Consider the following 26885-nt stretch of genomic DNA (forward strand, 5'->3'; position numbering starts at 1 on the left):
TCCACTCTTTTCTAAGATGAACTAATTCTATCCCATTTCAACATTTGTCACTAACCTCATGACTGTCAAATCTGCATCTACATCTGTGCTCTCATGGGACTCTAGTCCCAGCTCCTCAACCAGACACCAGTTAAATGGACAAAATTGAACATCCTTGGCCCATATTATGTGACATAAAGATGGTTTTTCCTAATGCTTTTATTGCTTTGTTTGTTGTTAGAGGACAGGTTGGGACCTGTATTATTTAGGAATTAGGCGTGGCCATTTGACTACTTCTTAGTTACCCTGCAATCTGGCGTTGGCCTCAGTCTCTCCATTAGAACTCTTCTCACTGAGACCACCACCTCCTTGATGCTAAATCTAATTGACCCTTCCATGCCCTTCTCTTGGCCTCTCAACAGCACCGAAAATATTTCTCATTCCTCTCTTACTATGTCTTCATTTTCCTCTCCAAGCTCTCTAAGCGCCTCTCTTTCGCGGAACTCATTTGTGAGTTCCTTTTTTGTGTGTGCGTAAATGTCGTAGCTTAGGGTTTTGAACTGGTCTCCACTTAGTGAGGACTCTCCTCAGGCACTCCCAACCACTCCTGCGGCTTCACACACCAATCACATTTGTTCTTCTGAGCTCCAGACATTCTCTGCTTGGGTGCCCCACAGGCACCTCATACCTAAGGCGCCCTAATCTCTTACCCCGAACCTGCTCCCCTTCAGTGGATGGGTGATACACCATCTACCCAGCCACCCAAGCCAGAGTCCCAGGTACCATCTTGGACTTTTGCCTCTCCTTCTGTTCCAACATCCACTCACCACATCTTGACAGTTCTCCCTACCAAAGAGCCTTCACACCTCTCAAACGCTGCTCTCTATCCCCTTGGCTACTCCTATCATTTGTCTGGACGACTGCAACAGTACCCTAACAGGCTTTCCTGCTGCTGCCTTCCAAATCTGCAGCGCGTTCACCTCTAAACCACAGATCTAGTCATGTCACTCCCCTGTGTAATGCTCGTCACACTGCAGGAGCTCTCCAGGGCCAGACACTCTCACAGGGCCCTGAGGCTCTTCCTCTCCAAGCCCATCCCTTATCATGACCCCCTGCACACACTCCCTCCGCTGACAAGCTCTCCTCCCTGCCTTATTATGCCTCCTTATTCTCAGTTCTCAGCAGACCTTCTGCCAACGACTTGCCCCCGGATGCTAGATCCCTACTGTGTACCCCCAGTCCCCTCCACCCTGCCAGCAAGCTGTTGGTTTGCTCCAGAGCGCCCGTCCCGGTTTGCTCACTGTTCCTCTACTAGCTTATCCCGACAGGCTCACTAGGTGGCACTGTTGCACCCTTAGTGCCGCGCCATGGAGGCCCCCTGGTAACTGTCTGGGAGGAATGGATGAATCCATCCCAGTGGAGGACCCAGTTCCATCAAGCCCCACCCCAGCTTTTCTTCAGGCCACTTTCTTTTTTCTCCCTCGCCTCTATCTGTACTAAAGCTCTCTAGCTTGTTTGCTTTAAAATAGAAAATAGAATAAAAACCGTCACCTCACACCTAACACGTTCTTCTCTCTCCCCTGCCTTCCTCTCCCCTCTCCCCCCCTCCCCTCCAACGGGCTCCCCATAGGCAGTAAAAGATTTGCATTTTCCCCTAGAATTAGAGATCCAGACCAGGGGGAAGGGTAAGAGATGGGGAGGGAGTAGAACCCGGAGGCTTCTACCAAAGTCAGGGTTATGGAGGTACATTCTATATCCAGCAAAATCCACCCTTCTTGGTTGTACCGTGTGCATGGATTTAACAAACACACCATCCTGTAACCACCGCCACCATCACTGCAAAACTTTCTTTGTGCTGCATTTTTGTAGTCTATCACCTTCCTCTACCCCCAGCCCTCGGCAAGCGCTTTTCTCACTTCCTCCCTTAGAGTCTTATCTGTTCCAGAATGTCTCTTCTTTAGCTGGGCAAAATGCTCTGGAGATTCAACGCTTTTGAGTTGCACGTATGGATACCATGTTTCCTTTTTACTGCTAAGTAGTAAATCCCCTGTAGGAATGCATGACAGCTCATCCATCCGCTAGCCCCTTGGACGTTCAGGTCGTTTTCACCTTTAGACAATTATGAATGAAACTGGTATAATTATTTGCATAAAGGTCTTTATGCAGATAGGGATCTTCATTTCCCTTGGGTGGGATTGCTGGTCTGACGGTAAGTATAACTTTCTAAGACACTGCCAAACTGGACTGGTGGGTCCTATGCAAATCACTGGAGAGAGGCTGACCCTACACGGATGGAAACCAATATGATTAACCCAAACACCCACACGAAGAGCTGTGGGAACCTTGTAACAGCCAGTGACTGGAAAGGGCTGAGGTCTAGCGTGTTTGAGGGAAGGTGGTAAAAATGAGGACAGGATGACTGTGATACACCCAACACTCAATGCGAGGAGCTGTCTCCCTGACCCTCCCTGCTGTTCACACTCAAGAGCTTAGGCTGCATCATCTCACATCCACAGGCCATGTGACTCTCCCCAGGCCAGTTGAGAATGAATGGATGTTAATGTTTTACATACTCAAAAGACAATAAAATCAGCAAGCTGGGGGGGGGGGGTGTTGTAGAATTGATACAAAAAGAAACAAATGATCTGAACCATATTTCAAATGAGTAACATACACATAAAGGGGCCATAACTAAGCCAAGTAATTTAGACTATTGAGACTATATGCCCTCAGGCTCCAGACAAAAAGAACTTGAAACATATATTGGATTCTAATTAGCCTTTTTGCCGATGTGGGTTAGTAATTTTGAAATGACATTCTGTACGTTCTAAGATTGGGCAAATAATATATTGTGGATAATGGGAGCCAAGTTTCTCTCTGTTAGAGATGAGAGTTATATACATATCAAAAGGGGGAAGGATGAAAAGTACCTGGAAATTGTTTTTTAAGATTTTATTTTTAAGTAATATCTACACCCAACATGGGGCTTGAAACTACCATCCCGAGATGGATAGTCACATGCTCTACCAACTAAGCCAGCCAGATACCCCAGTACCTGGGGATTCTTCATACTACTCAGTGTTTTTCCAAATCTAAAAAAAAAAAAAAAAAAAAAAAAAAAAGAATGGTTGGACTAGTGTTTTCTTAAACTGCCTTATATTAAAATTTTTTTTTCCACGTTTATTTATTTTTGGGACAGAGAGAGACAGAGCATGAACGGGGGAGGGGCAGAGAGAGAGGGAGACACAGAATCGGAAACAGGCTCCAGGCTCCGAGCCATCAGCCCAGAGCCCGACGCGGGGCTCGAACTCACGGACCGTGAGATCGTGACCTGGCTGAAGTCGGACGCTCAACCGACTGCGCCACCCAGGCGCCCCTTAAACTGCCTTATATTAAAAAGCACTTGGGGGTCACCTGGGTGGTTCAGTTGGTTAGCTTCCAACTTCAGCTCAGGTTATGATCTCACAGTTCATGAGTTTGAGCCCCGTGTCAGGCTCTGTGCTGACAGCTCAGAGCCTGGAACCTGCTTTGGAGTCTCTCTCTCTCTCTCTCTCTCTCTCTCTCTCTCTCTGCCCCTCCCCCACTCACACTGTCTCTTTCAATAAATAAACGTTAAAAATTTTTTTTTAATTACTTGGGGCTTTTGATAAAAATGTAAAACTCTAAGACTACTTTTCCCTCCCAAGGTATGCTGCATCTGTCCATTTGGGCCTGACAGTGTGCATTTTGCATCATCAAACACATTTAAAATTTTATTTATTTATTTATTTATTCATCTATTTATTTTGAGAGAGTGAGCGAGCAAGTGCAAATGGGGAGGAGCAGAGAGAGAGAGAGAGAGAGAGAATCCCAAGCAAGCTCCACCCTGTCAGGGTAGAGCCCAACTCAGGGCTGAAACTCAAGAACCATGAGATCATGACAGGCAAAATCAAGAGTCGGAGGCTTAGCCAACTGACCCACCCAGGTGCCCCCATCATCAAACACATTTTTGAAACGCTGGATTAAATTATCTTTGAGGTCCGTTGTTCCATGCTCTACAGGAGGCATGAATTAAGCCAATTTTAGAAATTTGTTGCCCAGAGTGAAGAGAATGGGGGTAACGACTCTCTATTTGCCTGAAATATATTTATTACAGAGTTGAAACATTCATACAAGTACCAAGAGCCCATAGGAAAGCCCCTTGGACAATCTCCTGGGAAGAACATGCAGGAGAAATCCCAGAATTCTTTGAAAGCCAAGTGATCCATACATTGTCTAGAGTTACACATTTGAGGAATAAGTGGCTTGATTTCCATCCTTCCGATAGGACCAAGTGCCTACTGGTCTGGGGGCCTTTGCCCATACACCATCTGACCTGAAACACCTACCCCACCACACACTGGCAGGGCTGGCCCCTTCTGCCCACCAAGGCTCTCGTCAAACGCCAACTTCTCAGAATGGCCATCCAATCTCACCTGCCCTATCCCACCCATCTCTATATCTTCACCAGGCTTCTCTTCTTTATAGCACTTACCGTTATCTGAATTTATCTATCTTTCCCTACTGACAGTCACAAGATTCACTCCATGCAGGAGTGTTCATTCCATATACACCAGGCACAAAATAAACATTCATTGAATGATTTAGCAATGTACACATGTACAGGAATCTATTTCTTAAATTTGTTAAGTTTGTTAATTTATTTTGAGAGAGAGAGAGACAGCGAGTGCACAAGCAGGGGAGGGGCAGAGAGAGAGAGAGAGAGAGAGAGAGAGAGAGAGAGAATCCCAAGCAGGCTCCACACCATAAGTGCAGAGCCCGATGCAGGGCTTGAACTCACAAATCATGAAATCATGACCTGAGCCGAGATCAAGAATCAGACGCTCACCCAACTGCACTCCCCAGGCGCCCCAGGAATCAATTTCTTATGATGAACAAACATGTTTACAGTGTGGTAGGTGAAACATAACCAAATCAAGTGGGAAACAGGCCTTTATTATAATAAAGTTTATTTTTTTTCCTCCCATACAGTTTAAGAAAACCAGACATCAGTGTAAGTTGGAGGAACAGCTGTGTTCAGAAATGGGTCTTTGCCTTTTCATCCACAATGGATTGTTGACCAGAAAATCAGAGGCCGGCATTCAACTAATATGTGATAAAGAGTTGTTATACAGTGTGAATAGGTGTTTCATATAGTACCATGGCCAAACAAATTTGGGACACAGCAGAGCCAAATGAAGGGTCTCTCCAACACATCTGATCACACTGATCCACTGCCCCTTGCCTTCCTTAGAACTTCTCACGTGAGCTGAGTTCCACAACAAACACTTTAAGACGGCAGCAGGTCAAACAGGTCACTTTGTACTCAAATGGTTTCCTAAAACCTCCCACTTCTCATTCCAATCGGTGACAGATTCGTTGCTCTCTAGAAACCGAGCAATGGAAAGCAAAGCTATGATGAGCGAAGGACAGTGCGGTTAGCTAAACGGCCTCATTCGAGTACATTCAAGTTTTATCACCACCGTGGCATCTGGGAAATTTGGGGGGCAGTGTTTCTCATGCAGGGGGAGGAAGAAGAGGGTCATCCCATTAGGAGTTTGTCACCCCCCACAAAATCCTCTTTGAGATCGTGTGGTGGCGAGCATTGCTACCAATGGGAGTATGGCACATTTCCAAGGTGTATTGAGACAATAAAAACCTGAGGGCCGCTACATGAAAAGACACCTTCCCAGTGAGCTCTCCAGCTCACCCACTGCCAACCTTTTTGCCTTTCCTTTTTGACTTTGGCTTACGCAAACCCACATTACACTTAATATCTAATGGTAATTAATATTTTTGAACCCACTGTCTGAATCTAGAAGCTTCCAAATCAGCCCATTGCAAACCGTCATCCAATTTTAATTTGTAACACTGTCCAAATGTATACAGTGGGACTGAGTTTGCCAAACGTATAAAAACATTATGAAACACTGGTCTTCTTTTGTTGATGTAACATTTTCTTTCCCATCATTAAGGATGGCGAAAAAGTCACATCACCCAAAATTAAATAATCTGAAGGTCCTTCAGATTAATCACCTATAACTTTCAACTATTTCTGAACTAAACAAACATTTTCCTCTCCCGAAACAAAAGAGATGTTAAAGAGCTTCATGTCTTTGGCACTTGCTAGAATAGGGTATTTAAACTCTGTGCCTTTTTGCAGCATAAAATTGAAGTTATAGCAAGGCAAAACGGGTGCCCACAGACCCTGCTGGAGTAAAATTCCACTAGGAGTGTCAGATTATCGCCCCAAACCAAATTTTGTCATGCAGTGGGCAATTAATGTACCAAAAATTTACCAGCCCATATAATTTTATCAGTCTACCTTTCCCCAGAGGAAGTAAATAAACAGTAAAACTAATGAAATCATATTTCTTGACCACTCTCAGCCAATATAAATTTTTACTTGTCCTCAGAGGGTTGGACGACGAGCTATTCGTGAGGCCATTCAAGTTTCTGGGCCAGTTACCACAGAGGCAGTATTCTAAGTTTTGAGGGTGTTCCTGAGTCAGCAAAGAGGATCCTGCTTTGTGATGGACAGCCCCTCAAGTCATTAGCAAGTGCAGATCAGGGGTTGATGGGCGTCTGCTACAGTTTTGCATCAGCATTTCTGAACTCTCTGAAAACAGCACGAAATACTAAACTTTAACTCCTAAGGCAACAGATGAGAAAATGCTCAGTGTGCTACTCTTGTGCAGAGTAGACAGCAGGGGATACATCCTTAGGTGGTGGTTGCTGAAAATTAGGTCAACTGCAACAAAGCTGAGAGGCCCAGTGCCTTCTGGAACTCATGACGCCAGCATTTTTCCCATTTGGCCTGTGGCCCTTCTGCATTAGGATCACCTGGGGACTTCCTCAGATTCAGGGCAAATCTCCTCCAAAAGACCTACATCTTAAACTACTAACACAGAATCCCCTGATTTGGCCTGGGAATCCGCACTGGTCGCCAACTCACCAAATGTGTCTGATTCGCAGCAAAGCTTGAGGATCACTGTAGTTGACCAACCCTTTACAAGGTCTTTGACATCCTCTGCCCAGGAACACTAAACTTTGCAGCACCTTTGAAATGCTGAAGCAATATTAAATGGATAGCATCCCCAAATAGAGCCATGCCATTGGTTTACACAGTGACAGGTGAGCACAGCCAACTGGAATTAACTCAGCCGGCTCCCATGCCTCACACATTTGACCTGCACTGCATAATACTTTGCAGCATCGAATTGGCAACGAGAAAACAGAACAAAACAGAACACAGACACCCAGCCATGTGGCCTTTAGAGAAAATCCAAATCCACGTGACATGGGAATTGGCACTTTAAGGCACAACAGACTTGTGGGAAAGAGGACTCTTCATTCATTCATTCCCTTCACTAGGTGGGGAAAGGAAGAAGCCCCCTCCCCAAACCAGGTCTCTTCATCCTGAAGTGTCTCCCCAGTCCCCAGGGTTCCCACAGACCCAGCTTCCTCTTACTCCACCCCCTCCACACCCCCCGCTGATCTTTCTGGCTCATTCTCCTCCCACCATGGAGGTCTTGGCAGGAGCTGTGCCATGTGGGACTCAACAAATGAAGCAGGGCCCGTTTTCAAAGGGTAACACTACAAGAGTAGTAAAGCTTCATCTGGCCACTTAATAGGAAGGCTTCTAACTGCCTTATTTTAAATAAATTTAAGACTTAGTGAACTATTAAGGATTCGCCTGAACAAGGACTTACTTGAACCCATCTTCCCCTTTTAAAATCACAATTATAGAATAGGTGCACATTGAGAGACATTTCCCCAGTTAAATACCTTATTGACATGAACGCACTCAAAAATGCCAAGACATCAACCACCGTGAATATTTTAGACCTTGGTAAACAGGTACCACTAGGCACTTATGGTGCTTAGGAGGTTGTAGCTTAATGTTGACATCTGGCATGAAAAGCTTATGGTCTGAATCATGTTTCTTTTTTATGTAATTCTGGCTCAGGAATCCGATACAGAGCAGCTGAGAAATAAATTATGTTGCTGAGGCTGAAGATGAGGCACAGAAGTACAGCTCCAGCTATCTGAGGGAAAGACAGGGGCCTGGAGTTGGCCAGGAGCCATTCCCTCCTCAGAGTCTTGTCCAGAACAATGGCTTCCATCTGCAGGTGTGTGGCCAGGATCACACACACGTGGAACAGCTGGTGACTGTGACCTACGGCAAACACAGAAAAGGCTGCCAGGATCAGCAACAAAAAACGAACGGGGGCCCCTGGGTGGTGCAGTTGGTTAAGCTTCCAACTCTTGATTTCGGCTCAGGCCATGATCTCACAGTTTGTGAGTTCGAGCCCCGCATTGGGTTCTGCGCTGACCGGGCAGAGCCTGCTGGGGATTCTCTCTCTCTCCCTCTCTCCCTGCCCCTCCTGTATCTCTCTCTCGCTCTCTCAAAATAAATAAACTTTTTTTTTTTTAAAGGAATAGACTGCTGATACTGTTCCATGGTGTATAGGCTAAAAACATTATGCTGGGTAAAGAAGCTAGACACAAGGGACCACATATTGTCAGAATCCATTTATAGCAAATGTCCAGGAAAGGCAAATCCACAGATGCAAAGTAGGTTAGTGGTTTCTTCAGGCAGGGGGTAGGAATCAGGATTAATAAGACATGGGCAGGAGGGATCTTACCGGGGTGACGATCATGTTCTAAAACTCATTTGCGATGATGGGGATTCAATTTGGGGGGTTAACTAAAAATATCACTGAATTGTGTCCTTGAAATCAGGGAACCATGTGATACGTAAAATATGCCTCAATGCATTTATTTGTTTTTTAAATGTTTGTTCATTTATTTTTGAGACAGCATAAGCAGGGGAAGGGCAGAGAGAGAGGAAGACAGAGAATCCCAAGCAGGTTCCGCACTGACAGTACTGAGCCCTACAAGGGGCCTGAAATCGCGAACCATGAAATCGTGACCTGAGCCGAAACCAAGATTCTGATGCTCAACCAACTGAGCCACCCAGGCGCCCCAGCATTTTTTTTTAATGCAGTGTGAGAAAAATTAAAAGGCCCAAGTACATTTTTTCAACTTGTCCACCAGTCCTGTTTTTCACATGAAGTCTGGCATCATGTTCTCCCAAAGTTCACCTCTTCAGAACCAGCACTCATCAGCTCCAATTCTGAGGCCAACGGAGAAGCCAACCAGACTTTCTATTGGCCAGTTACAAGGTAGCCCTCTCCTTACTGCTGGTTAATCCCAGACATGACCAGGGGCTCTTCCTCCCTGATGACCTTCAGGACCTTGGCTCACCAGCTATGTGTCCACAGAGGGGAGGACCCAGCAGAGGGGGGTGGTAGTGGGCGGGAACATGCTTAGTTGGTAGTGATGAGAAAAAGAGTCCATTGCCCAGGGCCAAGGACTGTTTGCAGGACAACGCTCAGAAATCAGAAGATGAGAAGAGAACAAAGACAGCATGTGTCATGGGCTGAGCTGTGTCTCCCTTCCCCCAATTCCAAATGTTGAAGTCCCAATGCCCAGTACCTCAGAATGTGACCGTATCTGGAGACAGGATCTTGTATTAAGTTTATATATTTATTTTGAGAGAGAGAGAGGGAGAGAGGCAGAGGGAGGGGCAGAGAGAGAGAGAGAGAGAGGGAGAGAGAGAAAATCCCAAGCAGGCTCCGTGCCGTTGACAGCAGTGAGCCTGATGTGGGGCTTGAACTCACGAACCACAAGATCATGACCTGACACTCAACTGACCGAGCCACCCAGGTGCCCTCTGACTGGTACCCTTCTAAGAGGAGGAAGTTAGGACCTGGGCATGGGAAAGACCACGTGAGGAGAGACAGAGAAGATGGCCATCTGCAAGCCAGGGAGAGAGCCAGGAGAGAGACGGACCCAGCCCACACCTTGGTCTCAGCCTCCAAAATTATGAGAAAATGCATTTCTGTTGTTTAAGCCACTCAGTCTGTGATTCTTTGTTATGGCAGTCCTAGCAAACAGATACAACACAAGAGTTAAGGATTCTCTTTCATTAAAAGAGAGAGAGAGAGAGAGAGAGATTCCCGCAATCTGGCTGGACAGGAATATGGAGGAACTTCCTACAGGCAGGGCCAGCACTAACCAGTTAGCACTCTGCCCCACATCGGAGAGGGAATCCCACATCTGGCAGACCCCATTATTGTGGGACGGATCATTTTCCAAACCCGTTGTTAATGACCTGTCATTAACAGTTGTCTGGCAAATGTCTGGCCAATGGAGGGGTGTCTCTGGGTTCTGTTCCCCTAGGCCCAAGAGAGTGGGATTAAAAGTGAATAAATGAAATGTTAAGACACCAGGGAGTTGGTAAAACAAGGCCAGGGCTATTTTTTCCTGCAGTCCCCGGACTTCATTTACAACCACCGATACTTTGTCTAGGTGGGGCTTGGGAGGTGGACAGGGCTCCTGTAGACAAGTTCCAACTCCGTGGCCCTCTCGTCTCCCCCGCCCCCTCACCTTTTTGTTTGAAATTTACCCTCCAAGCATTTTGGTCCTTGGCATCCCTTCTGGTAGGACAGGATTGAAGTAAAGGAGATGAAGCTCTTTTCAGAGCCAATAAAGCAAATCTGGCCACATGTCTTAGGTGGGAGGAGATGAAAAAAATCACTGGAGAAATGGGCTTGGGGAGAACCAGGGTCCCTGCCCACCATTTAAGGATAAGGGCTGACGCTTGAACCCCCATGACAGCGTATCTAGGGAGCTCTCATCTCAAGGAGTCCTCAGCGTCACCAGAAGTGGCCCAAGGTTCCCTCCTCCCGCCAGTGCCCGACCCACTTCCCTAGACAAAGAGGGAAGGCGCTCTCCCAGCAGGTAGAAGTCCTCTGGCTCTGACAGCTCCTCTCCAGCACACCACTTCTCTAACGGCGGTGAGCTCAGGTTCCCCTGGAGAGTCACCCAGCCTCTGAGTGAGACGCCCCGAGCTTCTGGTTCGGGATGTCCGGGGGCCCGAGAATCTGAGAATTCCCAGATAATGCTAAATGCTGATGCTCCAGGGGCCACACCTGAGAACCAAGACTCCTGGCCCCACTGCAGCCGCCTGAACGAGACGAAGACACGCTCCCCTCCTTGGCACAGCCCCTGCCATCTGTCAGCCTCGGGGCCATCTGCACTCAGTCTGTCTTGTTCCTCTCCAGGGCTGCCCTCGATGTCCATTTAATCCTGGGATTTCATCTTCGGGGTAATAACGGGACTCCCTAGGCCCCGTAGCCCATAGGAATGCCTTAGAATCCTAGATGCACCTGTTCTCCATCCTCCCATCCTACCTGGCCATTTGCTGGCTACGTACATCCTGGCCTCCATTGCCTTACAGTTTCACTTCCCTTGGCCTGCTCCTAGAGAAGCCCCTGGGGAATTGCGTCTCTCCATGCCCCTGCTTCCCCTTCGAGACCGCATGCACTGGCGTCCTGGTGGCAGGGAGACAACGGGGCCGCCGCGCACTCACCGATGTAGTCGAAGCGTCCAGGCGCCAGGCGCTCTGGCAGGTGTGCGGAGTAGAAGAAAGAGGCCAGGAGGGTCATGGCCGTGTGCTTCTGGTGGTACAAGGCGGCTTCATTCTGCGCACCGTCCCCCGAAAGCAGGAACAGCTGCAGGGATTCAGAGGAACATCAGATCTCGAGAGGAGGCCCCCTTCCTTCTCATCACCCGAAGCCATCTCTGCACACGCGTGCGGGCACCACGGGCCAAGGCCCTCACCTCCTTGGTCTGTGGTTTGGAAGGGGAACTCTCAGGGACCGTGGGAGCAGAATTCCTATTCCTTTTTTTTTTTTTATATTAAAAAAATTTTTTTTAGGTTTATTTAGAGAGAGAGAGAGAGAGAGAGAGAGAGAGTGGAGGGGAGGGGAGGGGAGGGGCAGAGAGAAAGGGAGAAAGAGAATCCCAAGCAGGCTCCGCACTGTTAGCACAGAGCCCAGTGTGGGGCTCAAAGTCACAAACTGCGAGATTATGACCTGGGCCGAAATCAAGAGTCGGACACTTAACCGACTGTGGCACCTAGGTGCCCCTTAATAATTTTTTTAATGTTTATTCATTTTTGTGTGAGAGAGAGACAGAGCGCAAATAGGGGAGGGGCAGAGAGAGAAAGAAACCCAGAATCCGAAGCAGGCTCCCAGGCTCTGAGCTGTCAGCACAGAGCCCGAACCGGGGCTCGAACTCACAAACCATGAGATTATGACCTGAGCCGAAGTCAGACGCTTAACCAACTGAGCCACCCAGGCTCCCGCATAATTCTGACTGTGATCTTTTGAGAGACCCAAGGCAACTGTATTTTATTTTATTTTTTCTCCCCGCAGGGCAGCTGTATTTTAATCCTCCAAATGTCCATAAAGCCTTTTGGGTTGTTTACGAAAGAAAAGGAAAGAAATCAAGGAAGGAAAAGAAAGGAAAAGAAAAATCCTACTAGATCTATTTGCTACTCTTTTGTCTGGGGGTAAAATGTAAGTATAGTAAAAAGTGGTCTAGTCACCCTTGAACTCACTTCTCACCAGCGCATCCCCTGATTTCAAGCTCCTAATTAAGGCTTTAAAGCCTAGAAATCCCTGGAAGGCCTTTCTGAGTCATCAAAACGTGTTAATTACAGCCATTATCCTGTTTGAGAGCTAAGTATAGTTTTTGTATTACCGTTATAATGACAGCAGCCATCACTTACCTAGGGCACTAAGCCAGCCTTTTATTTGCACAATTTCATCACAGCCTCAACAACTACCAAAACATCCCACTTTGCCGATGAGGAAGCTGGGCCAGAGGGTGACTTGCAAACCACTAATCAGCAGTGAAGTCAGGCTGTGGATCCAGGCAGGCTGATTCCAGAACCGATGCTCTGCTCCTCAACCTCCCCGCTCGCGATCAGACCTCCCGGCCCCTCCTCCGCCCCCTGTCTGACTCAGCTGGTGCTCCTAATAATGCAGACCTGTGCTATGCGATTTGATGGCATGTGGGAACGGCTTGCTCTCTGCTCTGGTTTCCTATGGGTGTTCTGTGTCGTCGAGGAAGGAGTCAGGGGAATGGGCCGCACCCACGCCTCTGGGTCTCCCCCCCATCCCAGGCTCACCCAGGTGGTGCCGGCTCTGGCCCTCCCCTTCGGTCCCTGACTTGCGCATCAAACTTCAAGCTGCCCCTGGGAGGGAAACGCCACTCACTAGGTGCAGGCCCTCTGCCGGGCATTGCTGAGCCCTCTGATCTGCTGATTTGATTAAGCCCCTCTACCCCTCTGTGCGGGAGAGGATGTCAGCCTCATTAACAGATGAAGAAACTGAGGCTCAGAGACTGAGATCAGGTGCATTCCCTAAGGTCACAGAGCCAGTGCGCGCTGGGATTTGAACTCAGGTCCATCCGATTTGTGAGTGCCTCTCCCCTTTCTTGTGTCCCTCTTACACCCCCTTCCTTCATGTTCTCCAATTCCCATCTGTCTTACGACCTTCATTTATCCTTTTTCCTTCGCTGCTAGTATGTTAGTTGATGACAATACAGAATAAATGCATTTAGTGGCCACTTGCCACGAGCCAGCGATCTCATGTAATCTTCCCCCCAGTCTGACGAAAGCAGGTGTTATTACCATGCCCATTTTACAGAGGGGGACATCAAGGCACAGAGATGGTACCTAACTGGCCCAAAGTCTTACAGCGAGTACGTATTAGAGATTTGCCTCCAGAGCCTGCTTTCCTGGTCACCGCACTAAACCCCAGGCTGCCTCCCCTTCCCAGCCCTCCACGACTGCGTCTGAGCCCCCAGTCAGTGCTGGCCATTGATGCATCCCCTGTGGTTTGCCAGGGCCTTCATTCTCCTGCTGTGTCCTAACTACTAAGGGAGCCCCTGGGTCGTGCCTCCCACGTCCGTCCCTCGCAGTGACCAGCATGGCGCTCCGAGCCCCAGGAGCTCAGGAAGCAGTAGATTCCCTGGTGTTGCCAACAGGCAGAGAAAAGACGGAGCCGGGCCCTTACCCTGTAGAAGATGGGAAGGGAGTCCCAGGTGTAGGGATAAGCAAAGGCAAGGACGCGAAGCATCTTGCAGAGCCCGGGCTTCTGGATTTCAAGAAACCTAAAGCGGGGAAGGAAAGGGGGAAGACGTTGGACCGAAAACGGTTTCCGTGAATGACACACGTGCACGCACATGACAAATTACTGAGGGCAGGTCGTCCGCAGAAGTCTTTTTGTACAACCTCCTCCGGAGGCCAGTGGCTCCCCCCCGACGGGCCTCTTCCGCTTCTCCCAGCCCGACGGGAGTGACTCTGCCTTCGAGGAGAAAGGGTCTCAGGGGAAACCATCTCCTGGGGCCACATCGTGAGGGGCAACGGTGTCCAAAGAAGCCAGGGAGGAGGTATTGGGCTGGGAAGGCCCTCTGGGAGGCAAGTTGTCGAACTGCCAAAGGGCCTTTTAGAAGTCCAGCAGCAACCGGGTGGGCAGACGTGGGGGGTGTGGGGGGCCCCCAGCCCGGGCTCCGGGGGCGAGCACGGCTGTGAAGGAGCCGATGTCGGCTGCCCCGGGTGCGTGCTGTGCCAAAGCCCTTGGTTCGGTGAAGTCTTTAATGACTTTGAGAGACTTCCGGAATACTTGGTACCACACGCAGGGACGCTGGCCTGGGGAAACCGAGTAAACGTGGCCTTTCCCCCTCGTTCAGCAACACCCCGACCCGCCTCCAGTCCCAAGAGGAAGCCAACGTTCAAATGAGCGGTGCTGACCGTGGCAAAGACAGGTAGGTCCTCCTGGACAGAACGCGATGGGGCCTCTGCTGGCTCGGGGCCGGCAGCCCAGGGTGTGGGGACTCTGGCAGCACAGATGGCAGGCTGGACGCTGGGAGGACGTGAGAGGAGCGAGGAGAATGTCCACACAAAACCAGAGCCCTGAACTGGGGCTCAGGCGAGGGAGGGCTCACGCCCCGGGCCAGGGCCAGGGGGCTGTCGAGGCAGGGTGGCAGGGCAGGACCCCGCTTGGGTACCACTGGGTATCAGTGGGGGGGGGGCCCTCCCTCGGTGCCCCCAGGGCTGCAGGGCGAGGCCGGAGGTCCCCACAAAGGTGGGGTGCAGAGTCAGGGCGCCAGGGCTGGTGGGGTGGCCGTCCCGGTGCAGCCAGTGAGGCAGTGGAGGCATTTGGCCCCTCTCAGCCCTTCCTGACGGTCCTGCCCCTCTTCACGCTCTCTGGCAAGAATGGAGTCTGCTCCCCACCCCTGGTCCCCAGACCCCCCAGTCCCAGCCCACAAGCCTGCCCTTTCCTCCACCAAACACAATCTGCCTCTCTGCTCAGCCCGCGCCCATCTCCCCACTCAGCCAGGTTCTTCCTGTCGCCACAGGCTGGTGCCATCACCTGTCACCTGCTGTCCCCCTGGCCGCTGTGTCGTGTCTAGCCCTCAGGAATGCCAAGCATGAGGATCCCTGCTCCAGAATAAGAGGCAGAGAAGCCCCACAGCCTCCAGCGATAGGCTCCGACTGCTCTCAAGCCCACGGCAGCATGTGTCCCCTTTCCTGACCCTGTCCTACATCAGACAAGCGCATGGCGGGCGCTGGGTAGAGAAGGAAGACAAGCTCCAGGAAAAGGAGGGAAAGAAACAAGGGACAGCAACTTACGTCCCCCCGCAAACAGGAACCCCAGCCTTGGGAGTAAACTGCCGACCCTGGGAGAGGGGATTTCACATGCAGTTTCTGACCTGGACACCCTGGGTTCGAATCCTGCCTCTGCCCTTCATGATCATGTGACCCCGGCAGGTGAGGTAACCTCTGCGCCCCTCTGAATCCTCGCGTGTGACACAGGGCCGACAACCCTACCCCCTCACGGGCTTGTTGCAAGCATCTGACGAGATGATACTTACGAGGGAGCTTACTCACATCACAGAGGAACACTCACGAAATGGAAGCTTTTACTAAAATGTGTGTCGTGGGATTCATTCTCTCCCCGTCCCCATCTTATAGCTACGCCGTAAGGAAAATGGGCACAGGCAGGTTCAGGGTGATTTGCCTAGAGTCAGAGGAGCTGGTAAGAGGCAAAGCTAGGACTGAAACCCTGGGCCGTCTGGCTTCCACGTTTCACACCGCCGCCCCTCCGGCAGGCTGAGCAGGCCTCAGACCACAACCCAGCCTCCATCCTTGCCTGTACCCTCTGCCCCAGGGAGCAGCTGGGACACACGCCCACTGCCCCAACAGCCAGAGTCCATCTCAATAGCATTCGCGGTCTCCTGGCAAACCCGACCGCACGCCCGCTCCCTCCTGCCCCGTGCACGGCACGGCCTATCCTTCCTGAGTTAGGAGAGGCTCGCCATTAAACGCTCTTTCTGGCTCACCATAAAGCACGCTCTTTCTGTGACCACTTACACAGGAGGAAAGCTGGCTGTGGCCGGCGAGGGCCATCCCCCAAACCATGGATTTCCCGTGACTTGAGACAACATTTCGCCCGGCCTGATAAAGTGCTTTCCCGGGGGCAAACGAACCAGCCTCTCCAGCTGCAAAGCCGAGTCTACAGGGAGAAAAAAAAGGGAGAAAAAGCAGAGCAGAAGAGAGACAGCAACAGAGAATAAAAGGCAGAAGGGCCAGCAGCCACAGACAGGGGCCTCCCACTACTAAGGTGCAGTTCCACATTTAGCCACAGGGTGTCGCTCCATCCAGAGATTCCCGGAATAAAAGGCAGAAGGGCCAGCAGCCACAGACAGGGGCCTCCCACTACTAAGGTGCAGTTCCACATTTAGCCACAGGGTGTCGCTCCATCCAGAGATTCCCGGAAGGAGGGGTGGGAGCCACAGAATCCTCCGAAAGCACCGGATGCCCCACCTGGTCTCCAAAGCCCCACCTGGTCAGACAGTCCCTACACCACAGAGTTGACAGGCCAGTTTACAGGGAGTCAGGCCTCGGCTGCCTAGAACCAGGTTGGCAGGCAACACTGGATTTTTTTTGGCAGAAGCCTTTATCAGGAGAGGGTCGATAGGATACCAGTCTGTTCTAAAACCTGATAAATCGTGTTGCAACAAAGCCAGCAGGATTTGCAAGCAAGTTCTGGAACGGGTGCTTGAAACGGGTGGGCTTTTGGAAACGTTCTATCGCAGAGGTCGTGTGCGTGTATGTGTGTGCGTTGTGGTTACAGCTGTTCTGTTGTGGGAGTGACATCACAGGAATGTGGACGTTTCCGCATGCTGGCCCCCGGCCCCGGTAGCACTGTCATCTGGCTGAGCCCTCCGACCTCCAGAGGTGTCTGAGAACCACTCACTGCTGAGCCTCCTGCCTCCAGCTCTGACCTCCAAACCCTCTCCTGGGCCTTCTCTGTGCCCCTCTTGGCTGCCACAGTACCAAAGCCACAGGATGGCTCTCACGGTGCAGCTCACTTTCCGTCCGGGATGAAAAGTCACCCCTCTCCCTCACAGCACTGCCCATAGGGCATTCCACTGAGCAAGTATCTGTCCAAAAAGCCGACTGCTGGGGGCCTTGGATGCGTGGATAAAAAGTACCTACAGGGACTTGTAACATACAGCAAACTCTGTGGGACCAACGTGCCTTAAGGGAGTGAGGACACCTTTCTGGGCTTCCGGATGGTCAGCAGGATGAGCAAGCGAGGTCTCCGTCACCCCACTTTGCTCCAAGAGCCACATAGAGATCACGCATTCTCCCATCTCCTTTCTCAAGTGCTACCGAGGAAGAAAGCAGTTTTCTGGAATATTCATTTGAACAAGCGGCCATGATCATAGGGACCAGAAACCCAGTCAGGGGAGCCCCCGGTTCTCTACGTGGAGATTTCCCTTAAAGACATGCACTGTAATGGAATGAATGCCACTTAGACCGTGATACTCCGGTAAGCACGGAAATAACTAAAAACTACTCGCGAGGTTCACGGTCTACTTCCTGCCCGGGGAAGACAACGGTGGTTCTCTGCCACTCCTGGCCACGCCGTGGACTGATGGCGCAGGAGGCCAAGGTTGGGTGGGCTTGGGAGAGGGGGAAGGCAAGGAGAGAAATCTTGGAAAAGACTCCGAAGCTCCGGCATTGTAGAACATCCAAACCAGACAGGACCCAGAAACATCCTCTCAGATGCCCTTGCTTGTATGGACACTGGAGCCAGAGGCCACACGGCAAGTCTGTGAAATCGGGGCCTCCGGGGGGCCCTGGCCCTCCTCTCCACCTGCTTCTCCTGAAGTTAATAGGGGCTGAGTCACCCCCCGCCCTGGGCACAAGTCCTCTTTCTTGCTCCTCAGACACTGAAGACCAAGAAGGAAATGAAAACATGAAAGGAAAGAGGACCAGGTGAGAAGGGAGCCCAAAGGGCCCTCAGATGGGGCATCCCACCCTGTCTGTGGGCCCCCTTCTCTGTTTCTCTTCCAGCACCACCTTCCTCCCATCCCCGCGGCAGCAGCTGCTACCACACCAGGAAGCCCCTCAGCTCCAAAGTGGGGTCCATGGAACTGCCCTCCTACAAAGATCACTGTCCTTCACGAGCACAGGGCCAGTCCTCAGAAGGACACGGGAGGCACCTCAGATCCTGGCAGCTGCTGAGACCCTCTCCAGCCACTCTCCTCCTTCCAGCTGTGCAGGCAACTTCCGGCGACTCCTTGCTGCCTCCCAGTACTATCCTCTCTGGCCCTCTCACCCTATCCAGGCCGTTCACTCTGTCCAAGAGGCCCATCCCCCATCTCCAGCTAATACTCAGTCCCAGTACCATTTTGCAGAACTCTGTGTATCCAAGCAGGTGTCATCTTATATTCTCATTGTTTATGTTGCCTTCTGTAATGCTATACTCTAAATTCCATTTCCTCTGGCCGTTAGAGGAAATGATGAGTCCGCCTGGCCTTGGCGGGGGTCTGCAGTCTGCTTCGACCACTGCACTGGGTGCTCTCTGAGCGTAAGGACTGTGCCTTTCTCCTCCTGGTATTCCCAGATCTTAACATGATGCCTGGAGTAGGGCAAGCATTTAAGGAATGTTGGGTGGTTGGTTGGTTGGCCGGCTGGCTGGCTGGATGAATGGGTGAATGGATGGATGGATAGATGCATGGACGGATGGACTAGTAGGAGGTAAATGGGTAGTGGATGGATGGTTGGATGAGTGGATGGGTGGATGGATGGATGGATTGACAAGTAGGGGGTAGATGGGTAGCGGATGGATGGTTGGGTGAGTGGATGGGTGGATGGATGGATGGATGGACAAGTAGGGGGTAGATGGGTAGCGGATGGATGGTTGGGTGAGTGGATGGGTGGATGGATGGATGGATGGACAAGTAGGGGGTAGATGGGTAGCGGATGGATGGTTGGATGAGTGGATGGGTGGATGGATGGATGGATGGACAAGTAGGGGGTAGATGGGTAGCGGATGGATGGTTGGGTGAGTGGATGGGTGGATGGATGGATGGATGGACAAGTAGGGGGTAGATGGGTAGCGGATGGATGGTTGGGTGAGTGGATGGGTGGATGGATGGATGGATGGATGGACAAGTAGGGGGTAGATGGGTAGCGGATGGATGGTTGGGTGAGTGGATGGGTGGATGGATGGATGGATGGACAAGTAGGGGGTAGATGGGTAGCGGATGGATGGTTGGGTGAGTGGATGGGTGGATGGATGGATGGATGGATGGACAAGTAGGGGGTAGATGGGTAGCGGATGGATGGTTGGGTGAGTGGATGGGTGGATGGATGGATGGATGGACAAGTAGGGGTAGATGGGTAGCGGATGGATGGTTGGGTGAGTGGATGGGTGGATGGATGGATGGATGGACAAGTAGGGGGTAGATGGGTAGCGGATGGATGGTTGGGTGAGTGGATGGGTGGATGGATGGATGGATGGACAAGTAGGGGGTAGATGGGTAGCGGATGGATGGTTGGGTGAGTGGATGGGTGGATGGATGGATGGATGGACAAGTAGGGGGTAGATGGGTAGCGGATGGATGGTTGGGTGAGTGGATGGGTGGATGGATGGATGGATGGACAAGTAGGGGGTAGATGGGTAGCGGATGGATGGTTGGGTGAGTGGATGGGTGGATGGATGGATGGATGGATGGTTGGATGGGTGAATGGGTGGGCAGATGGATGGGTAGGTGGTGGTTGGGGAGGGGGAATGGTGGATAGGAAGGTGGATGGATGGATGCCTGGATGGATGAATGGATAGACGGATAGATGGAATAGCGACAGATGTGCCCCAGAAGTAAACAGAGATAATCCATTTCATTGACAAGGGAGAAGCCTCCAAGCACAAGCATCAAGAGATTCCTAGCCAGCCTGCCCTGCCAAATGAGTTTGTCCAAAGGTAACAGGTATGCCACATCCAGAAGACCCATTTATTATAAACAACCCGGGTGGACCCCTGGTTAGAAGGAAACAACCTACCCTGGTGGCTTGTAGGCGATTCAGAAAGCTTAAAAAAAGGGGGGGGGGAGGTGAGGGAGCAAATGTTTCGAGAATTTGCACTAGGAGTTCCTAGGAAAGCAGTCCTGGATCATGACACTCATGGAAACTTCCTTGCACCCTCGGCCCACAGTGCTCACCTCCCTCCAATCCTAACTACACAGCCCAGCAGGAGCTAACCAGACAGGGCTGTGACTCATCCAAGGACAAGAGCTAGGTGTGTGTGTGTGTGTGCATCCTCGGCCCCGTGCCTCGAGGTCATGCTTCACGTCTCGTGGGCGGTGGCTGGCATCCTTGTTACTTTTCTGTGAGTGTTAAGCCTTGTCTCACCCGAGGCAGGGACCCACCCACTCCTCTCTGTCACCCATGCAACCCTCACAGCACCAGTCTGGCACAGAGGCTGCACTCCAGAAAGAGGCTTCTGCGTCCCTGGCAACGGAGTCCTCGAGGAAGTGGGGAGGAGGCGAGGATAAGCCCGTGACATCGGATTCGGTTTCTTACCCCCACGGGCAGACCCGATCTCACAGCTTTACAGGAGGTAAGAGACTTTATCCCCCACTCTCACCCCCAGGCTTCTGTCATGGGATGAGCAGCCCTAATGTTGAGACGGAGCCTAGAAATGAGACTCCCTCTGACTCAAAGCAACTCCACGCTTCCCACCCGTCTCAGGACAGGCAAGTAGAAGGCAGGTTGGGGCAAGTGGGTCTGCATGCTCTTTAAGAATCTATCCTTCCGTTTTTACAGAAAACCAGCCTGTCAAGTTTGGGGAAACGGGCCTACCTTCTGTCCCACAAAACCCCAGTGTCACCCAAGGAAAGGTGTAGCCACAATCATCGCAGAGAAGCGCCCCTCCCTCCGCCCCCGTCCCTCTCCTCCTGGGGAGGGGCGAGCGGATGGCTACAATTCTCTGAGCTGGTCCAATGGGGAGACCCCAACCGGCGCCCCGGAATCGAGACCGGGGGACGGAAGATGGGGTGCAACCTGCCAGCCTCCCACGAGAGCCCCCACCGCCCCCCCACCCAGCACCCTGGCGGCATCCAGACAGGGCTAACACCCCAACACCGCCATCTGAGAGGTGTCCCAAATAATTTAAGCAAGAGGAAATTGAGGCGGTTCCTTTTCACAAAGGGCTGCATAAACCAGAGCTTTTAGCCACAAAACAGTGTCTCTTGTATTCACACTCCAGTGAGCTTTCTTGAGTGAAAGGGAGAAACTAGAGAGAATCAGAGCCAGTGATCTGGGTGTGGCTCACAGCCATAGGGTTTCTCCAGGGACGCCGGGGACACTTGGGTGCCATCTGACAGCTTGACAGCTGGCACATATGTCTAGAGACGGGCCCACTCAGTCACTGTTCGCAGACGGCCCACTGATGGGGCACCGCCTCTGGGCCAGCTGTTCCCACCATATTGCCTGTAACCCTTACCTCCATCTCACAACGAGAGTAGTTGGGTTGGCCCCATTTTACAGATGAGCAAACTGAGGCTCAAGGAGGATACGCAGCCTGCCCCGCAATAGGGCCAGCGTGAAGCCAAGTGTGGAGTCCCCTTGAACACCCAGGCTTCCTGCCCATGAAGCGGGTCCTGCCAGCTGCAGGACGTCCGTGTGGACCCGAGCCCCCAGGCTTCCGAGAGCCCTTCCACTGAGCCTCCCCCGCCCTCTGAGGTGCAGCGGCCGGGTACCTGGAGTAGCAGGAGAGGCCGGTGCTGATGATGGTGTTCAGCACGGCCAGGGGCACGTAGTAGTCATGGAAGGTGGTGTTCACCATCACGTTGGGGATCGAATAGGCAGAGTAAGCGATGGCTGAGCCTGGGGAAGAAAAACCAGCTTTGGGCGGGAAGCCAGGACGCAGCACAGTCTGGACTCCTCGGGAAGACCAACCCCAGCATCTGGCTGAGCCCTCATTATCCCCAGGGACCATGAGCGTCCTGCCGCCATACCTTGCCTGCGCCACTGCCCCTCCCAGAACGTCCTCCCTCTCCTCCCTGCCTACCCCAATCCTACCCTGAGAACTTACTATGAGCCCAGCCTGGCCCCCCCGGGGCTTCACACACGTTGACTCGCAGAAGGTTTACAATCACCCTGTGACATAAATCCTGCACTCATCCTCATGTACAGATGATGAGACGGAGGCACAGAGAGGTCTAGCAACCCACCTGGGGGGCACCCAGCTAGAAAGCGGCAAAGCCAAGCTTCAGCCTGAGGCAGCTCAGTGAAAGCCCCCACTGTTAACCACATGCCGTGGCCCACGAGGACCCCTCCACGTGCTCAGATTTGCTCTGAGTGTGCACATCTCACCTGCCGATGACGCGGGGTGCCCCCGTGGGAAGGTGCATGTAGCAGGGAGGGAGGGCCCTTGCCGAGGCGAGGCATATCGCGCCAGGGCGCTGGGGGACTGGCCAGCTCACGGGCGGGTATGAGAGGCTAGGCTTGGTGTTCCGTTGCCTTAGGTCTGGGAGTCTGTGACAGAGGGGTTACCAAGGGCCCTTGAGAGACCTGTCTGCTGCAGCTTTTACTTGAAAGAACAGGGGAGATCGCTGTCCTTTTCAAAGGGGCCAGGTGTGTCCATGGGCCTGGCCCAGAAGCCCTCTCCAGCCACCCTCACCAGGTCTCCTCTGGGAGGGGAGAAGACAGTCACGGACCTGTCAGCCCAGGGCCTCAGGGGCCAGCGCTAAGCTCACCTGTTATTCCAAAGATCTAGAGAACGGTGAAATCCCGGCTCAAGGCTGAAGCAGGCCTGGGCCACACAGGTTCACCTCTGCCTCTGACCCCATTTAACAGATGGGAGTCTGATAAAGCCAAGGGGTGTTCCCACTCGGGGAAAAGAGCCGAGATGGGATTTCAGCTGGGAACTGACTCCCGGGGCACAAACTCTTCCTCGGCCTGATACACCCGGGGGCTCCATCTGGACCAGGATGCACTTGCTCGGCGGGGGGCCAAGGTTTATGCAAGCTCCGTGGGTGGGACAAGAGCAGGGGGACCTCAGACCCTGCCCCCAACCGCGGGGGGGGGGGGCGGGAAACGAAATGACTTCCAATAAGAAATACACGTTTGGTCTCCTCCACTGTTCCTAGCACAGAGCTCCTAAAACCCCTGGAATTTCCTAAGCGAGGACCGCCACAAAGGTGTCTCTCGTTCTGTTAATGAGATGACTTTGAAAAGCCCCTTCAGGATGGGGGCCTGGATTTCTGGAGACCAACCCTGTCGCCAGAGGGTTGGAAGCCTCAGTCCGGCACCTCCGACGCCCGGGAGGGGAGAGGGGCTGGAGGTGAAATCAATGGTAACTAATGAAGTCTCCATAAAAACCCAAAGGGAGAGGTACGGCGAGCTTCCCGGTGGGTGAACACGTGGAGATTCAGGGAGAGGGGCGTGCTCGGTGGGCGTAGAAGCTCCAGGCCCCTCCCCAGGCCCTACCCTGGGCGTCTCTTCTATGCGGCCGTCCCTGAGTTATAGTCTTTTATAACAGACCGGTAATCCAGTGCGTAAAGTGTTTCTCTGAGTTCTGTGAGCCGGGGTCACTGAAGCCTTGGGTCTATAGCCAGTCTGTCAAAGGCACAGGTAACAACCTGGGCTTGAGACAGGTGTCTGAAGGGGGCAGGGGGAGGGGGTGGTCAGTCTTATGGGACTGAGCCCTTAACCTGTGGGAACGGTATCAGAAATGAGTTGAACTATAGGACGCCCAGCTGGCATCTGAGAATTGCTTGGTGCCGTGGGGAACCGCACCCCTCCACGCATACACGCATTGTAAATGGTGCTCAGACCCCTTTAGAGGGCTTTCCAGGGAGCAGGAGTAGAGGCAGCTTTGGATTCCAGGCTAAGGAAAGGAAACATCCTCTTTGAGGCAATAGGGAGCCACGGAAGGTTTCCGAGTGAGGGATTGAGATGGCCAAAACCTAGTGAAAGTGCACAGGATGACCTAGAGGGAGGAACAGCTGGAAACCAGGGAGGAAGTGGGAGCAAATGCCATCCGGGGGGGTGGGTACTGAGGGTTTCCACACGGGCAGGAGAGGCAGCTGCAGACAAAGGGGCGGGGAGGCCAAGGTGGAATCCATAGGCTCTCTCCACGGACTAGACCTCCCTTCCATGTTCCCTGAACCGCTCCCACATCAGGCACTGGGCCACAGGCTGGAAAGCCAAATGCGAAGGAACAATGTCCCATCCTCAGGGAGCCATTCTGAGCGAGGAGCAGCAATGAAGACATCACTGACCAGGCTGGGGCCCAGAGCCACATGGAGGGGCTCCCGGTCCGGGGGCTTGGAGGGGGCCGTGGGTAGGGGCCGCTGAGGCTGCCGGGGCCGAGCCTTGAAGGCCCTGCAGGGAGGGAAAGAGGCAGTTCTCTGGTAAGGTCCTGTGTGGGGGCACCAGACGCCCAGGAACTCTTACAAAGACAGAAAGCCAGTGACGGGAAGGGAGACAGTTCGGGGGGGCGGCTGACCCCTGGGGCTTGGGTTCTAACCCTGGCTCTGCCATTTGCAAGCTGTGCGACCTGAGTAACTCACTTCACGGCGCCTTATTATTCTTACCTACAGGGTGGGTACAGCGATGGCCCCATCCCCGGGAACCAACGTCAGGGTTAAGGACATAATCGTGGTAATGGCTACCCTCCGATGCTTGCTCAGTGCCAGGCACTGTGCGGGGTGCTCCCCTTGGCCAAACTCGTTTCACCTTCATCCCACCCTATGAGGGAGATATGATGCCCATTTTGTGGCCCAGAGGACTGAGGCTTAGTGAGGTTCAGAAACGTGCCCGCGAGCATATAATGATTAAGGGGCGGGGGCGGCCAGGCCACAAGCTCCGCCTTGTGCTGCCCCCCTCGTGATGTGTGTCAGGGGCTCAGCACGCAGCCTGCTGGGTCGTGATTTCTCCAAAATGCCTGCTCTTATCATGGGTCTGGGGCGGGTGATCAAGGGCTCCGGAAGCCTCTAGACTAAGGAGTGTGAACTTCCTCCGGGGTCACTGGGAATCCTGAAAGGTCTTAGGTGGGCGGGGTGCCATATTGGAAGGTGTTAGAGAAGGCTCCCAGGAAGGAAGCTGGCTGGAGTGGGGGAGAAGCAGGAAGGGGAGGGGAGGCTGTTGTCATGGTGCAGGGGGAGAGGCAGGCAGGGGGGTCTGAGTGAAGCCCACGCCGGGGAGCAATTTGAAGAACGTGGGGTAGAGACTCACTGAACGGGGTGGACAAGATGGTGAGGTTGCACGGGCAGGGGCCTGAGAGGGAGGGGACTCGAGGGCTGCGTACGGATTCGGACTTGGAAGACCGGGTGGGGGTGCGACCACTAGCCAGGTGAGTCACTGCAGGAGGGGAGCAGGGGGTGTTGGGGGGGGGATGAGGACAGTCGCGGGCGCGGGGCCGGACGCGGCGTGGACCTCAGGTGGGCGGTAAACCAGAGATGGCTTTGGGAATGCCCGGTCCAGAGGTGTCGGGGGATGGCGTGGGCACGAGGGAGATCACCCTAAAGCGGGACCCCGCAGCAGCAGAGGCCCAAGGACTGATGGGGAGCTTGCCCGCTGACGGCAGAGCAGAGGAGGGGAGCCAGCAAAGGAGGGTGAGGACATGGAGAGGCCGAAGGAGAACCGGGGAGTGATGGGATGGGGGCCAGAGAAAGGGGGGTGGTTTGGGGCACACGGCGGGGCCCCCCCCATCAGAGGCTGGGAGAGCTCTCGGAAGAGCGGCCCATGAGGCCACAGGGACCCGGCAGCCGGGAGGAGGCGGCGCCCTGGCCGAGGACAGCAGATTGCTAAGCTTGCCCAGATCTTGCAGGCCGACTGTTAAAACACGGCCAGCTATACAAGCGTGCAATTAAACAAGCACGTTCGCAGAAGTAACGACTTCCAGTTAGTGCATCTACCGTCTCTGCACAGACGAACTTACTGCCTGATGGTGCACCACCGTGTGTCTCTCCCCGCCCGCGTTCAGGGACGTCTGGCTCCAAGTTAGCCGCGATGGGAATCGTTTACGCCGCCCGAGTCGGCCAACACCACAGAGCAGGGCCCTTGTCCCCAGACGATCGGTCGTTAGCATTTGCCAGCACACCCTTGGCCCGGCTGCTTACCGGACACTCACCGGGAACCCAGATGGGGCCCTGGCGTCCCCGTGACTCTTCCGCAAGCCCGCAACGCCTTCCGGTGGCCCCAGCTCCCAGGGGAAGGGGTGAGGATCTCGGCCCCGGGCAGGGGAGGAGAGCGCGGGCCCCCACGTACCCAGGCTGAAGAGGTTGACGGCACCGTAGTCCAGGAAGTAGCAGATGTGCCGGGCGTTCTTGGACATGGAGTTGAAGGTATGCGCACAGCTGGACGCAAGCGGGTACACGCAGCTGGTGCCCATGTACACAAACAGAGGCCAGGAGTAGCTGTCATTCCAGATGTCTGTCACGTACAAGGCGGTCACAAACCTCCACGTGAAGAACCTGGAACACAGCGCGGCCCACTCGACCTCTGCGGCGGGGGGCTCCCCTCGCACCCCCCCCACCCCTCCCCGGACTCTCCGTTGCCCTCCATTGCCCTGGGACAACTGAACCCCGTGTGTTCTCACCTCGGTGAAACACCAGGCGTGACGGAGGGTGAGTGGGATCCTTTTGGGGTTGGAAGTGGGCAGAAG

General features: G+C 53.0%; 1 protein-coding gene and 1 long non-coding RNA gene across 13 annotated transcripts in view; one reads left to right on the top strand and one right to left on the bottom strand.

Annotated features, from left to right (window-relative positions):
- LOC115515738 overlaps positions 1-26885 on the top strand; it is an 80020-nt gene that overhangs the window by 52884 nt on the left and 251 nt on the right. For 2 of the 9 annotated variants that reach the window (XR_003969387.1, XR_004343771.1), the window contains 4 exons: positions 14608-14682; positions 15277-15688; positions 20125-20202; positions 20675-26847. This is a non-coding gene — a long non-coding RNA (uncharacterized LOC115515738). Of the gene's footprint in view, positions 1-9007; positions 9186-12284; positions 12429-14607; positions 14683-15253; positions 15689-20124; positions 20203-20674; positions 26848-26885 lie in introns of all 9 variants that reach the window. The other 7 variants (XR_004343767.1, XR_004343765.1, XR_004343766.1 and 4 more) reach the window with 7 other exon arrangements.
- PAQR5 (progestin and adipoQ receptor family member 5) overlaps positions 4932-26885 on the bottom strand; it is a 63032-nt gene continuing 41078 nt past the window's right edge. For all 4 annotated transcript variants that reach the window (XM_030317824.1, XM_030317822.1, XM_030317825.1 and 1 more), the window contains 5 exons: positions 26489-26694; positions 21973-22099; positions 13932-14028; positions 11438-11579; positions 4932-8176 (listed from right to left, as the gene is read on the bottom strand). In XM_030317824.1, the coding sequence (XP_030173684.1) occupies positions 7935-8176; positions 11438-11579; positions 13932-14028; positions 21973-22099; positions 26489-26694 (814 nt within the window). In that variant the 3' untranslated portion in view covers positions 4932-7934. The remainder of the gene's footprint in view (positions 8177-11437; positions 11580-13931; positions 14029-21972; positions 22100-26488; positions 26695-26885) is intronic.

Source organism: Lynx canadensis, chromosome B3 (assembly GCF_007474595.2).
Source record: "Lynx canadensis isolate LIC74 chromosome B3, mLynCan4.pri.v2, whole genome shotgun sequence".
NCBI lineage: Eukaryota > Metazoa > Chordata > Mammalia > Carnivora > Felidae > Lynx > Lynx canadensis.